Source organism: Mus pahari, chromosome 6 (assembly GCF_900095145.1).
Source record: "Mus pahari chromosome 6, PAHARI_EIJ_v1.1, whole genome shotgun sequence".
Taxonomy (NCBI): domain Eukaryota; kingdom Metazoa; phylum Chordata; class Mammalia; order Rodentia; family Muridae; genus Mus; species Mus pahari.
In genome coordinates, this window is record NC_034595.1 from 46134684 (window position 1) to 46149949 (window position 15266).

Genomic DNA, 15266 nt, shown 5'->3' on the forward strand with positions numbered 1-15266 from the left:
AATATATATATATATAGTATTTATCATTACAAGATGAAGGCACAAGAGAGGTGCCTGGTGCATATTAAGCACTGCGACAACCATTAGCTGTTACCATAGTTGTGGCTGTATAATATTCTGTACTATAGAATACAATATATACTATATATACAATATCTGAACAGTAAAACTATTTCTAGTTATTTGTTATCAGAAACAGTGATACAAGGGCATGCATAATGGCATATGCCTTTGATCTCAGCACTTGGGAAATAGAGACAAGTGAGTTCAAATTCAAGGCCAGCCTGGTCTACAATAATGAGTTTGTGGACAGCCAAAGCTACATAGTCTAACCCTAACTCAGAACAACAACAACAAAAAATAGTGACTTCATAGGTATTCATGTACATTCTTGTGCTTTATAAAGAATTTATACAACTTGAGTTTTTAACCAGAATAAATTAGAGTAACTTTTTTAATTTTGTAATTTCTTATAAAGTTTGAGCCATTTCCTATGGATAGAAGCAGTATGTAGACATTGTTTCTCACCAATGCAAGCTATATAAATGTCCTAGTTTTTGTTAGTTAAAGTAATATACCCACTCTATGACAATTCCACACTCTTTTTGCCTGTGGACAAAGGCCCAAATGTGCAGTTTTACCAATATCCATAAGGTGGGGCTAATTCTCTGAGAATCTGTTTATGTAGGCTAGGATTGACATGCACAGTTAACAACTAAGTACAGTACCATACACATACTTTCCCAAGATGAATGTTTGAGCATAGTTACTAACAATTAATGCCTTCATTTGTAGAATCCAGTATTATCCCAGGTTTGGATTAGACAGCATGATAAATAGTATTTGACTATTAATAGACAAAAATATCTGATAATGGCAGGATGGTAGATAAACTAGATGTGCACATAAAGTCTGTAGGGTCTCCAAATCACTGTCCTATCATGAGATAATTTTGATTCATTCTGTAATTTATATGTAGCTTGGAATAATGAAAAAAAAACTTACTTTGCCTGTAGAATATAGTCTTTTTGTGTAGCCATGTAAGTCTCTGTAACTTACATAAGACTTTTTTTTTTCATTTTTAAAAAGTTAGTTATTCACCTTACATCCAGATCACTGTCCCCTCCCTGTACCCCTTTCCACAATCCCTCCTCCCATGCCCGCGTCTTCCCTGAGAGGGCAGAAGCCCCATCTGGGCATCTCCCATCACCCTGGCACATCAAGTCTCTGTGAGGCTAGGCACATCCTCTTCCACTGAGACCAGACAAGGCAGCCCAGCTAGAAGAACATATCCCACAGACAGGCGACAGCTTTAGGGACAGACCCTATTCCAGTTGTTCAGAACCTACCTGAAGACCAAGCTACACATCTGGGTATACCATATTATGTTCTTTAGTTGGTGGTTCAGTCTCTGAGAGCCCCCAAGAGTCCAGGTTAGTTGACTCTGTTGGTCTTCCTTTCTAATATAGATAATTCATAAGGTTTGCTCTAGGAGTCTTGGTAGTGGTATATAGTTAAAAATTAAGGCAGAATACTTTTGTCCTGCAACTAAACCGGTCTTGACTGAGTCCACACGGTGCTGCTTTAACTGATCTGGGACACGCCCTTTAGCTGCACCCAACCCAGCCTCATTTTCTTCATATTTTAAAAAAGTTTTCCCATTAATTTATTCATTTTACATCCTGATCACTGGTGTGTATGTGTGTGTGTGGTGCATTTGTGAATGCAGATGTGTACATGCTATGGGGTGTGTATATAGAGGTGTGGGAGCAGAGAACAACTCACAGGAGTTGGTTTTCTTCTATCGTGAGTTTTAGGGATTTAACTCAGGCTTGCAGGACAAATGCTTTTACAGAACCACAGAGCCATCTCACTAGCCCACTGTCCTCACCTTAAAAGGGAAGTAAGAGTTGTTCATGGCAGTGCGTGTACTTAATGTCAGCACTCAGAAGACTGAGTTTTAGACCAGCCATGGAACTGCCAAGGGAGATGGGTATATAACAAAGACTAAGATATCTTATTAATGAGGCCAGTTCCAAGGCATTTTGAGTCACAAAAGCAAAACCCTGTATAAAAGTTTGGTGGGCTGGGTAACAAGAGTGCTTAATACTTAGGATTTTTGTGCTAAGAACTGATTGTGTGTGTGTGTGTGTGTGTGTGTGTGTGTGTGAGAGAGAGAGAGAGAGAGAGAGAGAGAGAGAGAGAGAGAGAGAGAGAGAAAGATGGGGGGCGGGGTGAGTGTAGTAATACAAAACTTTTCACATGTAACTTGTTAGCATTGTCATCATGAATTCAGTTACCTTATAAGTTGAAACTTTAGTATTTTGTCTGGTTACTTCCACAATAATATCTTTTTTCTTTTTATTTACATCTCACATGTTATCCCCTTTCCTGGTTTCCCCTCCAGAAACCCCCTATGCCTTGCCCTTGAATTTCTCTACACTGGGGCATTGAGCCTTCCCAGGACCAAGGGCTTCTCCTCCCATTGATGTCCGACAAGGCCATCCTCTGCTACATATGCAGCTGGATCCATGGGTCTCTCCATGTGTAATATTTGGTTGGTGATTTAGTCCCTGGGAGCTCTGGGGGCGGAGGGAGTCTGATTTGTTGGTATTGTTGTTCTTCCTATGGGGATGCAAACTCCTTCAACTCCTTCAGTCCTTTCTCTAACTCCTCCATTGGGGACCCTGTGCTCAGTCCAATGGTTGGCTGCAAGCATCCACCTCTATATTTGTCAGGCACTGGCAGAGCCTCTCAGGAGACAGCTATATCAGTCTCCTGTCAGCAAAGCACTTGTTGGCATCCACAATGGTGTCTGTGTTTGGTGACTATATATGGGATGGATCCCCAGGTGGGGCAGTCTCTGGATGGCCTTTCCTTCAGTCTTTGCTCTACACTTTGTCTCCGTATTTGCTCCCTTGAGTATTTGTTCCCCCTTCTAAGAAGGACCGAAGCACCCACATTTTGGTCTTCCTTCTTCTTGAGCTTCATGTGGTCTGTGAAAATAACCCTATTAAAATTGGGGTACAAAGCTAAACAGAATTCTCAACTGAGGAATCTTGAGTGGTCAAGAAGTACCTAAAGAAGTGTTCAACATCTTTAGTCATCAGGGAAATGCAAGTCAAAAGGACCCTGAGATTCCAGTTCACACCAGTCAGAACAGCTAAGGTAAAACTCTCAGGTGACAGCAGATGTTGGCAAGGATGTAGAGAAAGAGGAACAGTCCTCCATTGCTTGTGTTTAGTGGCAGCTTCTCCTATTATAGTCATATCAGGTGAGTGAGATCTAACATCAACTGTATATCTAATCCACTCTTCTATTGATGCTGACCTTGTCCTCAGTGGTCTGATTACTTCCTTGCATTTAGCATTTGCAGTTTCAAAGACTAAAGACTCAATTATTGCCTTTCTTGCTGATGAATCTGATGTACTCCTTTCCTCAGCTGATGTTAATCTTTGTAAAAAGTCAGGGAAGGTTTCTTGTGGACCTTGTGTGACTTGAGTAAAATGGCTCAAGTCTTTTCCCTGATTCTGCTACTTTGTCCCAGGCCTTTAAGGCTGACAATCGACACAATGCCAGACTTTCTTCATCATATACAGCCTTCACTTCTACCTCAGCAAAGCGACCTTCACAAAGCATTTGGTCTGTGTAAATCTCTCTAGCCCTGGCTTTATTTTGTCATGCTATCTCCCTCTCCTTGTCTCTCCACCATGCAAACCATTGTAAATTTGTAGGAGGTTCTAGTAAAGCTCTTGCCATATCTTTCCAGTCTTGGGGGGATTATTCTGTTTTTAATAGCCCAAGAAGTCAGGACTTGTTTTACAAATGGCGAATGCATTCCAAAATTAGTGATACTTTCCTTAAATTTCTCAGATCTAACACATCCACAGGTTGCCATTCAAATTCTTGATAACCCCGTGGATAATCATTGTCTGGAGATCTTGGTTGTATATTAACTGGATAGACTAAAGTTTGTTTTCTAATAACCTTTGGTTGGCTTTCTCTAATTTTATCTTCTGTCTTTACCTGAGTTTTTTCCTTCATTGAAAATTTAAATTCCTCCCTTAAGGTCTGTGTCAACGCTTCATATCTTTCCTTTTGTCACTCTTCCCGATCCTGTATTCTTTGTTCAAGGTTCTGCCTCCACATTTTGATTTTTTTCTTTATATTGCAATTCTGATAGTCTACAGTCTATTTTATTTTGATTGATTGATTTTAAAAGGTTATTCTCCAAGTCTGACTTCCAATCCTCATTATTTTTTTCTCTCCTGCTCAGTGTGATATGTGAGCTGCTGCATCCTTTGTTCTAGTATCTTTTCTAGCTCCTATCTCCAGCCATCATTCCCCTCTTTCTGTTGCTTATTTTGACTTAATGAAATCCTGAACCTTTAGTTCATTTTCATCTTTTTGTCTCTTATTTTGTTCATAATTTCCTGTGTCTTCAATTCTAGTGTTTCCTCTAAGCCATGTTACAAGTCTTAATCTTCTCTTTCTGTTGTTCATGCTGTTTTATAATTTCCTGTATTTTGTGTTCTAAACCATGGTTCCATTATCTTAGCTTCTCTTTATGTTATAATTCTAATATTGCAGCATCTGCCTTATTTTGATTTTCTAGCTTTAATAAATTATCCTCTAGGCTATGTTACCAAGTCCTAAGCTTATCTCTCTTTTGCTCAGACTCATCTATGAACTTTCGAAATTTCTGTTCTAGCATCTCTTCAGCTTCTGTCTCCTACTCTTACTCCTCTTTCGGGTGCTTATTTTGACTATGAAATCCTCAACCCTTAGTTCTAGTGTTACTTGTAATCTCTTTTCTAAGGCAAGCAATTTTTTTTTTTTTTTTTTAATCTAGGGCCCGGTCTTTTGAGAAGACATAGTAAATCAAGAGAATAAAAATTGCAATACCAATAAATGATAAGGTGTCTATTTCCTTTAAATCCATCCCTGTCAAACCATTCAAAATATCATCACGTAAAGCCAAAAAGATATGTATTGTGTTTCCCATCTTTAAGTATCAAAGGTTATATATGTCAATAAACTACCTGGTTCGGAGTCCTTTGTACCTTTATCTCCACGATTCTTTATGCATAGGAAGGGGCTGAGTGTAGAAAGACCCGCATGGTCGTCTGTGTCCCTGGTTTTGGTTTGCAGCTGGCAGCGTGCTTGTGTGCCGATTTCAGGCAATCCGCAACATAAACAAGCAGTCAGGAGATCCAGTCTGGCTGTCCTAGACACGAGGGTGAGGGAGGCAAGGTGTGGGGCGAAGGATACGGAGAAGCGAACACAGAAAAGCTCTCTCGGGCATAGACGCCCCTATTAGTTCACTGTGTCTGCCCAAAATCTGCCTCTCAGGCTGAGGTGCTGCCCCTGGCTATAGCTCTCTGGGAGATGGGGGAGCGAGCCTCTTTGTCATTCTCTGTAGGCCACTCAGACTCAGTCAGTTTCCAATCCACACTGCTGCAGCCTATTTCACTGCCCAAGTCCTATTCAGGAATTGGGGGGGGGGGGGGCAGTGAACTTTTATCTCAGGTTAGTTGAGTTGAAATCAATATGTTGGGCACCATTTTGTTGCGGTAAATCTCCTCCCAAATATGCCCCGGCAATGAAAACACAACACAATTAATATGAATACATGCTATGCTCCTACATTGGGCAGATCTACCACTACACTACCATCTTCCACATCTATGAGACCCCTTAGAACTTGCAGTTTCTCTAGGCCGTGCTTCTGCTGTAGGCCATGTGCCTGTACCTCCTCCTCCTCCTCCTCCCCCCCCCAAACCTTCTTTTCTTTCTTTCCACTTCACCTTCCCTCCCTCTGCTCCTTTATTTTACAAATTAAGGTGGGAAGAAGGTTTACAAGAAATCACCTGAGTGCTGACTCATTCCTTGTTCACAACCTCTCACAGGAAAACAGAATTGACATAAACTCTTTGTTCACAACCCCTCACAGGAAAACAGAATTGACATCAACTGTAATTAGCCCCAGGGCTATCCACAACATTCTAAATGCATGAAAATGTTAGAGGGGGTCTAAAATAATAGTTTAGTATGAATTAATGTGCTGTCACCCCAAAGTCAGCTAAAACAATAGTTTGTATTAACAACAAAAAAAAGATTATGGACTCTGTGCTCTCTCTGTGTGTGTGTGTGTGTAATACAAGTGTGCAAAGTGCCATGGAGTCTAGAAGAGATTGTTGGAACTTTTGGAGTTAGGTAGTTCTAAGCCAGCTGATACTGAGTACAAGGAATTTTGATCTTTCTTTAGAGCAGCGTTATAACCAGCTGTCCTTAGCCATCTCTCCAGCTCCAGAAACTAATTTTCTATTGAGAAATCACAACATAGACCAGTTCACTAATGCTCTGACTTGTCTCTGTTTCAAGAATGATGAGGAATTTGTTTTGAAGCTTGGGAATCTTGAGATATGCAGGAGCTCTGTTCCATATAATCATAATGGCCAGGTGTGTAACTCAAGATGCTGGCCAGATGTGCTTTCCCATTGAATTTGTTGGCAACAAGAAGGGTGAGTTTGTTTCAGGTGGGAGAAAGGACTTCTGGGTTCCTGACTTAAATGATAGTAGATAGTGAGGATATTCAAATTAACAGAAAATAAAGAGGTACAAATTTTGAAGGGGAATGCTGGAAAGTTTTATGTATATACTGTTTTATGTATATACTCCCCAAGAAGGGAATCTAAATCCGAATCTAGTAAGTGGTTGAATGAAAGAATTTGAAAATTGGGTAACAATTAAATTAAGTATTCTTAAGTTACAGGACTAAATGAGATTGTCATCGGTATAGTACAGTTTTAGAAGTCAGTTAAGGACTGGAGAGTAGACTCAGGGTACTTGCCCACATGTCTGGGAACCTAAGTTTGATCCTCAGAAACCACATGGTACACAGAGATAGTCAGTTCTTATAAGTAGTTTTTTTTTTTACCTTCACATGTATGTTGTGGCATGCTTGAACACACACACACATGCACGCATGACCAAAATAATACATGTAAAAAATGGGTTGAGAGGATCTCACCTATGCAATGCAGAAGCAATACATGAAAATATGTCAAAGAGGGTTTATCAATAGTGGCAGGTATTGCAGGGTGAGAGAACTGAAACTGCCCTTGGGTTGGATAATAATTAATGTGTCACCAAATCTCCTTGGGAATGGTCTTATTAGAGTAGAAGAGAAAGCCTCACTGAAGTATCTTGAGCAGGAAAAGGAAAAGATGAACTATGAACAGAATGCATGTGTAGGAGATTCTCCTTCGTTTAGAGGAAGAAAGATAAGGTGGTAAGTTTTTAAATAGCCTAGAATGCAGACCTTCCTTGTAATTTCTTAATGCCTTAACTAGTCTCAAGAGTTGCCAGCTCAAGGATCTAGGACTTTTTTAGTAGGCCTCAGCAGGTTCAGAGGTTCCTCAGTTTGCTACTGCTATTTGGCTATTTACCACCATGTGATCTGAATATAATCTAACTGTTCCTAACTGAGAAATATACTTGTAAGATGAGTAGAAATAATCAGTATTATATATGATACATATGCACAGGCACAAGTTAGCATTCCCATGCTTCCCTGCCCTGCTCCTTTTTTTTTTTTTTTTTAAAGATTTATTTATTTATTCTATGTAAGTACACTGTAGCTGTCTTCAGACACTCCAGAAGAGGATGTCAGATCTTGTTACGGATGGTTGTGAGCCACCATGTGGTTGCTGGGAATTGAACTCCGGACCTTTGGAAGAGCAGTCAGGTGCTCTTACCCACTGAGCCGTCTCACCAGTCTCCCTGCCCTGCTCCTTAAGAACTCGACCACTACTGTTTGCACACGTTTATTAATGCTTTAATCAGATCTGTGAAACTTTCTGTACCATATAGGAAAATACAGAACACAGATTATTGGAGTTCTGGTGTCTGGACTGCTGTTCTTCTCCTATTAGCTATTGTTCCTAAATGTCCTTTTTAATGCCAGATTTTAACTAGGAATCCCCTAGCCTTTATTCTTTCCATCTTTTTCCATGCTTAGTCTTTCTAGGAAGTGAGGGACTGATTGATTGGCCTGAAGAAACTGGGTTAAAGCAAGCTCATATATTTATGCTTTCTTTACTTGATACCCTAGGTACATGGAGTTGCAGCATCTTACACTGAGAATGTCTCTGTACTTCCATAGCTCAGGGTTTGTTATGGTGAAACCCCATTATCAAAACGATCACAGTGATCACAGTCCACCATAACTAATGCTTCCTTTGTGGGGCCACTGTGTCCTTTCTAGCTTTGGATTTTTGTCTGTTTAGACATGATTTTCATATTCACTAAACTCAGTATGTTCAACATTTCTGTATGCAAAGTATCACCATGTCCCCTTTGCAGCTAATGCAGCTATCTTTTCAAGTTGCCTAAGAATCTTGAGACTTATCCTCAGTTTCAGTTTCTCTTTTATCACAATCCATTCACTCTGGCTCTTGATACCTGAGATGAAAATTTACTAACTGCCATCCTAATTACTGGAAAATGTTTTGACATTTTTCCATATATAAGTAACTCCTGTTGATTCTTTATAATGTAGCGTGAATATTAGGGAAATTTTTTTTACATTACTTGAATTAGCTTAGTTGTACACTTCTATAATATCCTTTTCATATGAATTTAACATGTAACATGTTATATTCCTATGTTCTAAGCTTTGTGAGGTAAGAAATGCTGCTGTTAGAAGATGGCGTAATTGGCCATCACTGGGGAGAGAGGCCCCTTGGTCTTGCCAACTTTATATGACCCAGCACAGGGGAAGGCCAGGGCCAAGTAGTAGGAGTGGGTGGGTAGGGGAGCAGGGGCGGGGGGAGGGTATAGGGAACTTTCGGGATAGCATTTGAAATGTAAATAAAGAAAATAATAATAAAAAGAAAAATAAGGAAAAAAAGAAATATTAAAGTAATATCTCTGTTCCTTAAAAAAAAAGAAAAGAAAAAAGAAAAGAAAAGAAATGCTGCTGTTGTGCTTGCTGCAAGTTATTCAAAGATTGGGTAGACTGGCCTGGGACCTTCTCTTTCCTATCTGGTAGTGTTCATGTATAGGCTGAATAACTTCAGACTTGGAGTGGAAAGCCTGTAAGTTTGTTCCAGTCAGGAAAATGTTTTTCCTATGTGTTTTAACCAATAGTGGTTTACAAGAGTTTTAAAGTAAATCCAAGTAAATTTCTCCATATTAAAATTCTACTAGATACTATCAAATATTCAGTGACTTAATGGCATAAAGAGAACCCCCAAAATATTTCTACATGCGAATATTATGATTGGAATTTTAAAAATTAATGTTTTGCATTTCTTATAGGTGAAATGAATCAAAAATACAAGGAGCTTAAGAAAAGGGAGGAAAATATGGATGGTAAGTGATGATCTTATAAAGTAAATATTAGATTGCTATTCATTTGTACAAGGCACTGAAGACTTTGCCACATTGAACCACTTTGAAAACATAATATTTTAAAATTTTGATTCTGAGTGAATGGGTTCTGTAACCTGAAAATCTTTTTTCTTTTCTCCTGTTTGAAATGTTATCAAATCATTATCTATTATAGTGTCATATAACATACCAATTATTTTGCTATATATAAGTTTTTTTAAAGTAGAAAATATATGCTACACTATTGAGCTACCAAAAAAGAATTGGTAGAAAAATTATAATGGAAATACATTAGAGAATGCATGTAAGTAATGTTGATGCTATTCTCTTACTAATAGTAAAATTTTAACTACTTATTTCTAATTTTGGAAGTTCTGTTGGAATAATTAAAGAATGCAAGTAAGAGCAAAAGTGTATATGAGTTATAGATCACACAAATGGGTAAAGTGTATATGAGTTGTAGATCACACAAATAGGCGATTTCTTAGAATAGGTGTTTACAATCTGAAGAAATGATAAAATTTATTTTGTAATTAAACCATTATTTGATTAATTTAATAAAAAAGCATTTTTAGATAAGATAGGTATTTAGTAATACTAATTTCAGAGATAAAGCCAGTGGCCAACTGTAAGTATTAATAATTATAGCTGTGTCAAGAAGGTACTTTTTCTCATCTTTATGGGATCAGTTATTTCTTTTGAGCCTATTTAACTCTCTAGTTTACTTATATCAGAGTCATAAAAGACTTTAAGTATTTGAAAGTAGAGTAGGTTAATAGCTTAAATTTTATATTTACTTAAATTTCTCAAAAGTTTATTTAGCACTAAGTCTGTCAGCAGTAGTCTGTCTTAACCATGTTTCCAATTGGCAGCTTTTATAGAGACTTTTGAAGAAACCAAGAATCAAGAACTAGAGCGGAAGGCACAGATAGAAGCCAGCATCATCTCACTGTTAGAGCATTGCAGTCGGGTAAGTGCTGTGTGCCATCTCAGTATTCTGATTTTCCAAATAGTAGTATGGGAAGTAGAAGTCTCAGTGTTATATTTGTCCACTTAAACTGTGTCCTTTACATTCCCTTCTTGTTTCTTCAAGCTGTTAGTGTTTATCTCTGTAGGAAATTCTTAGTTAAATAGGATGATATGGGAAAGGATGGAATGTACATGATCAGTGTGAAGCAGTACATGAAGCTGTGATCAGAATAAAATTTAAGGTTTCCTTCCATTGATAATTTATCTGAATTTACTAATACAATTCTAAAACCTATACATTATTTTAGAAGCTGTTAATGTTTTACACTGTAATCTATATAGTAAATGTTTTTTGTAGATATACCTAATGAACATTTTAAGTTTTTAGAAAGTGTTTATGAGTATCTACTATGTATTATGCTAAGAAGGAAAATAGATGCCACCTTTCAGTATTTTTAGTGTTCTAAGTCTGCATAGTTCTCAAATTATGTAGCTAATTTGTCTACAATTTAATAAAGCAAGTGAAAACATGACTGAATCCTACTGCATTCTGTAAAACATCAAAACTGAATAACTATTCAAAGCATCACCCCCTTGTGTTTTATGGTGGCTTTATAGGAGACCTAAAGCTTTTGTTTATTTCTCTGCACACACAGAATATAAATCGTATGAAGCAGATATCCTCCATCACCAACCAAGAGCTAAAGATGATGCAGGATGACCTCAGCTTTAAATCAACTGAAATGCAGAAGTCACAGACAACAGCTCGGAATTTGACCTCAGGTAAGAATAGTAGCTAAGAGTTTATATTCTGTTTTGTTTTTTTTTGGTTGTTGTTGTTGTTTTGTTTTCTTGTTTTTCTTTTTTAATAACAAATTGGAACTTCAAAAACTCATCTTCATTCTTTTTTGAGTTCTTTTGAAAATCTCATAAGGAAGGATCTAATTGATGGATGCCTGTTACTCCCATCATTGGCAATTTGAGAGTTACATATGACCTCACCCAGGTGCTTACTAGTATGACATTGGCATATCCTCATTCATTTAACCGTACTTATTGAATGCAGACCATTCCTAGCTTATGAAGGTTTCACATACCATTTTGTGTATACATGTGTGGTGCTAGCGAGCTGCTCTACTACCAGTCTACATTCTCAGGCCATGGCCTATAAGTTTTCTAGCTTTACAGTGGTGCAAAGTGAATACAGTTTCAGATTTTGAAGTTTGGTCTTTTGACATGTAGTGTGATGTTCTCACAGTGCTTAGTAATAGCCACAGCCATAACTTTCAGTAGGCAATGTGATTATGAGCTTAAGCAGTCATCTCTTACAATGAGGCTTAAAGGAAAAGAGTTTAGAGACTGACTAGAGTTTGGTCAGGGAGAGATGTTCTCAGTATTCAAAGTTTTTCTTTGAAAAAAAGTCATATCTGTTTCCTCAAGGAACTTTCATCCTGGTAGAAGGATTATAAGGCAGTGAAGAAATGATTTTATAGACATGAGTGTGGAAGTTAATCGTGCTCACATAACAGGTCAGTTGTTAATAATTAGAATAGCATCTGAGAGCCAGTGATGTTGAAATAGTTTTAGCTATGCTCACTAGCACAGACTGACCAAGGAAAATGGCATGCAACTAAGCATACATGCTTAATTGTAATTATTTTGTTGTCATACTTTAAAAACTGAATGACAGATAAAATTTAATTTTATTAAGTAATGTAGCCCAGAAATTGATAAGCTAATCTGTATTCTCTAAAATGATAGAACTTTAGTTGTACATTAAACCTAAATCAAGAAAAACCAAAAAAACAAAAAAAAAAAACCAAAACCCACCCCCCCCCAAAAAAAAAACCCAAAAAACCTATACTAAGTGATCAAAAAGATGTACGTGTCAAATGACATAGGTTGAGATTAGATAAAAAGTTATAAAAATTCATATGGAATCTTGGGTTTCTGTACTGACAGATTCTGAGTGTTTTTTATGGTGTGGGGTGACTGAATTTGCTTTTTTTTTTTTGTCTACTTGGATTTACTTGGCAGGTAGTGAGTTTAGAGAAAAGGAACTTAATGTTTACTAACTTAAAATACTTTAGGACTCAAGCTGGGGAAATGGCTAAGTCAGTAAAGTGCTTGCAAGCATAAGGGATTTTGAATCCCTTCCGCCCACACTGAAGGTGGGCATGGTGACATGCATGTAATGCCAGTCCTAAGGTGGTGGAGGCATACAGACATGCAGTTAAAGACATGCCTTGCCAGCTCCAGCTTCGGTGATAAACCGTTTCAGAAAAAAACAAAACGGTGGTGAGTGGCTGAAAAAGATGAACACACACACTTTTTTTTATTAACTCCAATGCCCTCTGACCCACTTTTGTTGGTACTCTTCCTCACCCCAAATACCCCTTCTCTCATGTCACATGCATTCCACTTTTCCCTCTTTCCTGTCTGCCTCCCTAACCTCCTGCCCCTCACTGTTCCCTTTATACTTTTAGGATCTATATGTACACATAGATGTAAGTTTAGCATTCATTAGAGTAAATGTGGTATTTGTCTCTCTGAATCTGGCTTATTTTGTGAAACCTAATGATCTCTAGTAGCACGCATATTCCTGCAGATGTAGGGTCTCATTCTTAATGGCTGATTAAAAGTCCATTGTGTAAATGCATCACATTTTCTTTTTTCTCCATCTGTAGATGGGCATCAGGCTGGTTCTATTTTTTAGTTGTTGTACTTGGTACAGCAGTAAATACAGATGTGCAATACCTCTGTGGCTATTGACTCAGTCTTTCAGGTATAATGCTAAGTCTTTTGAGAATCCTCCACATGGATGTTTGTACTGAATTCATCACTTTACATTCCCTCCAGCAGTGCTTGCTGTTTATTTTCTTGATGATCTATCTTAATCAGGTTAAGATGTGTAGGCTGGAATTGCATGGGTTATACAGCAGACCTCTGAAATGTTATCACTGAACAACTCCTTGTTCCCTCTGTTCTAACTCATGGCTATCACAATTCTACTTCTGTTTCTTGAATTTGCCTCTTAAGGAAGCCACATAGAAATGTGGTCATAATGTTAGGACTGGCTTATTTTGCCTATCAGAGCAGCTATTTTATCCATTCATCAATACTTAGATTGCATCTCTGTTAATGATGTGCATAATTCTGTAAAAACCATTAGTCTGCAAATATCTTCAAATTGCTAATTTTAGGTTCTTGGGCTAGTTTGAACATTTAAAAACTTTTCCTCTTCTCTGTAGATTAAGAAATTACATTAATTCATCTATATAGTCACTTATCTAAGGTCAATGCTAATTCAACAAGCTTTTTCCTCCTTTAAGTTATCTTGGTGCCACAGCCATTGAAAAACATTTTGTAAAGGCAAATATAAATACCAGGAAACAAAGTCAGTGATTAGGACTCCGTGTTTCTTACATACCTTTATGCTTTGTGTTTATATTTCCTTTTAAAAACTGGTCACTATGCTTGCTGCACTTGTGGATTTGTAAAAGAATGAGAACTGACTTTCATAGAGGTGAAAAATACAGTCTGTCACTAAAGTAAAGTTTTTCTTTTTCTGGAAATGTTATTAAGATTTAAATTCTGCCTTTATAGTTTATTTCATCTATGGGTTCTTTTGTTTACTTAAGACTATAGTTTTTCTTTATTCCTCCTTTTCTTTATATCATTGCCCACAGTTAACAACATTTCTTTTCTCTGAAAATCACCAGAGGTTTATGATAACCTTGTTGACTGTCCTGAGATATGTATGTTATAGTACCCGTCTGTGAACTGCCCTCTTTCTGTCTTTGAGATCATTCCTGGAACCCACCTGACTTTTTCACCGTTTCTTAATCAAGCCTCTTACTCTCGGGGGCAACATTACTTCTAGGGAAAAGGTGAAAGAAGTTATACCAAGTGAGTGAGATGATTGTGATGAAGAAAAAGAAGCAACGCCACAAGGGTTCCTCCGGATCCATCTTAGAAACAGGTTGAGAGGCACTGAACCGTGCTAGCAGTCGTGTACCATGCTAGCAGTCGTTTTTATTGATATTTTTAGAAAGGAAACTCTGGGGAGTAAACAAATGTGCTGACGGCAGAGTATTTCAGAAACATTTCCCCAGGTCAAAGTGGCTCCTCCTGAGATTGAGCTGCCCTGTACACACTGCTTAGTAAACTTCGCAACTTCATAGCGTATCAGAAGGAACTAGACTGCTTCCTCTTCCTGTCTCTTCCCTTGGGAAGCTTTCAGCTTTTCATAAGGACCTGATGGGGAAGGGAGATAAACCTTACTCTATACCAACCAAGCATTTGCTCCTTTTCTCTGGAAAAAAATTAGTTTGTATAATTCTTAAATGTATTTTCTGAGTACATATCCAAATTACATTTGAAGTTAAATTTATATAACTGCTTGCTTCAGTGAGCATGTTTCCTATCTATATTATTGAAGTGCTATAATAGACCTTGGTAACATGCTTAACACTTTATTCTTATAACTGTTTGTAACCTTAGTGAAGACAAGCATCCAAATGGAGCATTTTATGGTTTGGGATTTCTGAGATGGTCTTACTGTATTTGCCATCTGGCCTTGAACTCAGAGCCCTCCTGCCTCAGCCTCTGGATGCCAGGATAATAAGCATGTACCTAGCTTAAAATCAACACTATGATAACATTTAAATCCTGTTGCACATACATTGATATATACTTGTACATATGTATTTCAATATGCTTAAGTTTAAAATGATGAAAGGGGTAAATGAAACATTTAAGGAATGCTAGCTTAATTATATCAACTTTAAAGTATTTGGTTGTAAGACAAAAAGGCCACCAACAGATTGGGAAAGGATTTTTACCAATCCTAAATCTGATAGAGGACTAATATCCAATATATACAAAGAGCTCAAGAAGCT

The 15266-nt window shown here is 37.7% G+C and overlaps 1 protein-coding gene across 2 annotated transcripts in view; it reads left to right on the forward strand.

The window, feature by feature from the left end:
• Ift74 (intraflagellar transport 74) overlaps positions 1–15266 on the forward strand; it is a 78106-nt gene that overhangs the window by 54359 nt on the left and 8481 nt on the right. For both annotated transcript variants that reach the window (XM_021199859.1, XM_029540182.1), the window contains exons 14-16: positions 9325–9378; positions 10269–10366; positions 11022–11148. In XM_021199859.1, coding sequence (XP_021055518.1) covers positions 9325–9378; positions 10269–10366; positions 11022–11148 — 279 coding nt within the window. The remainder of the gene's footprint in view (positions 1–9324; positions 9379–10268; positions 10367–11021; positions 11149–15266) is intronic.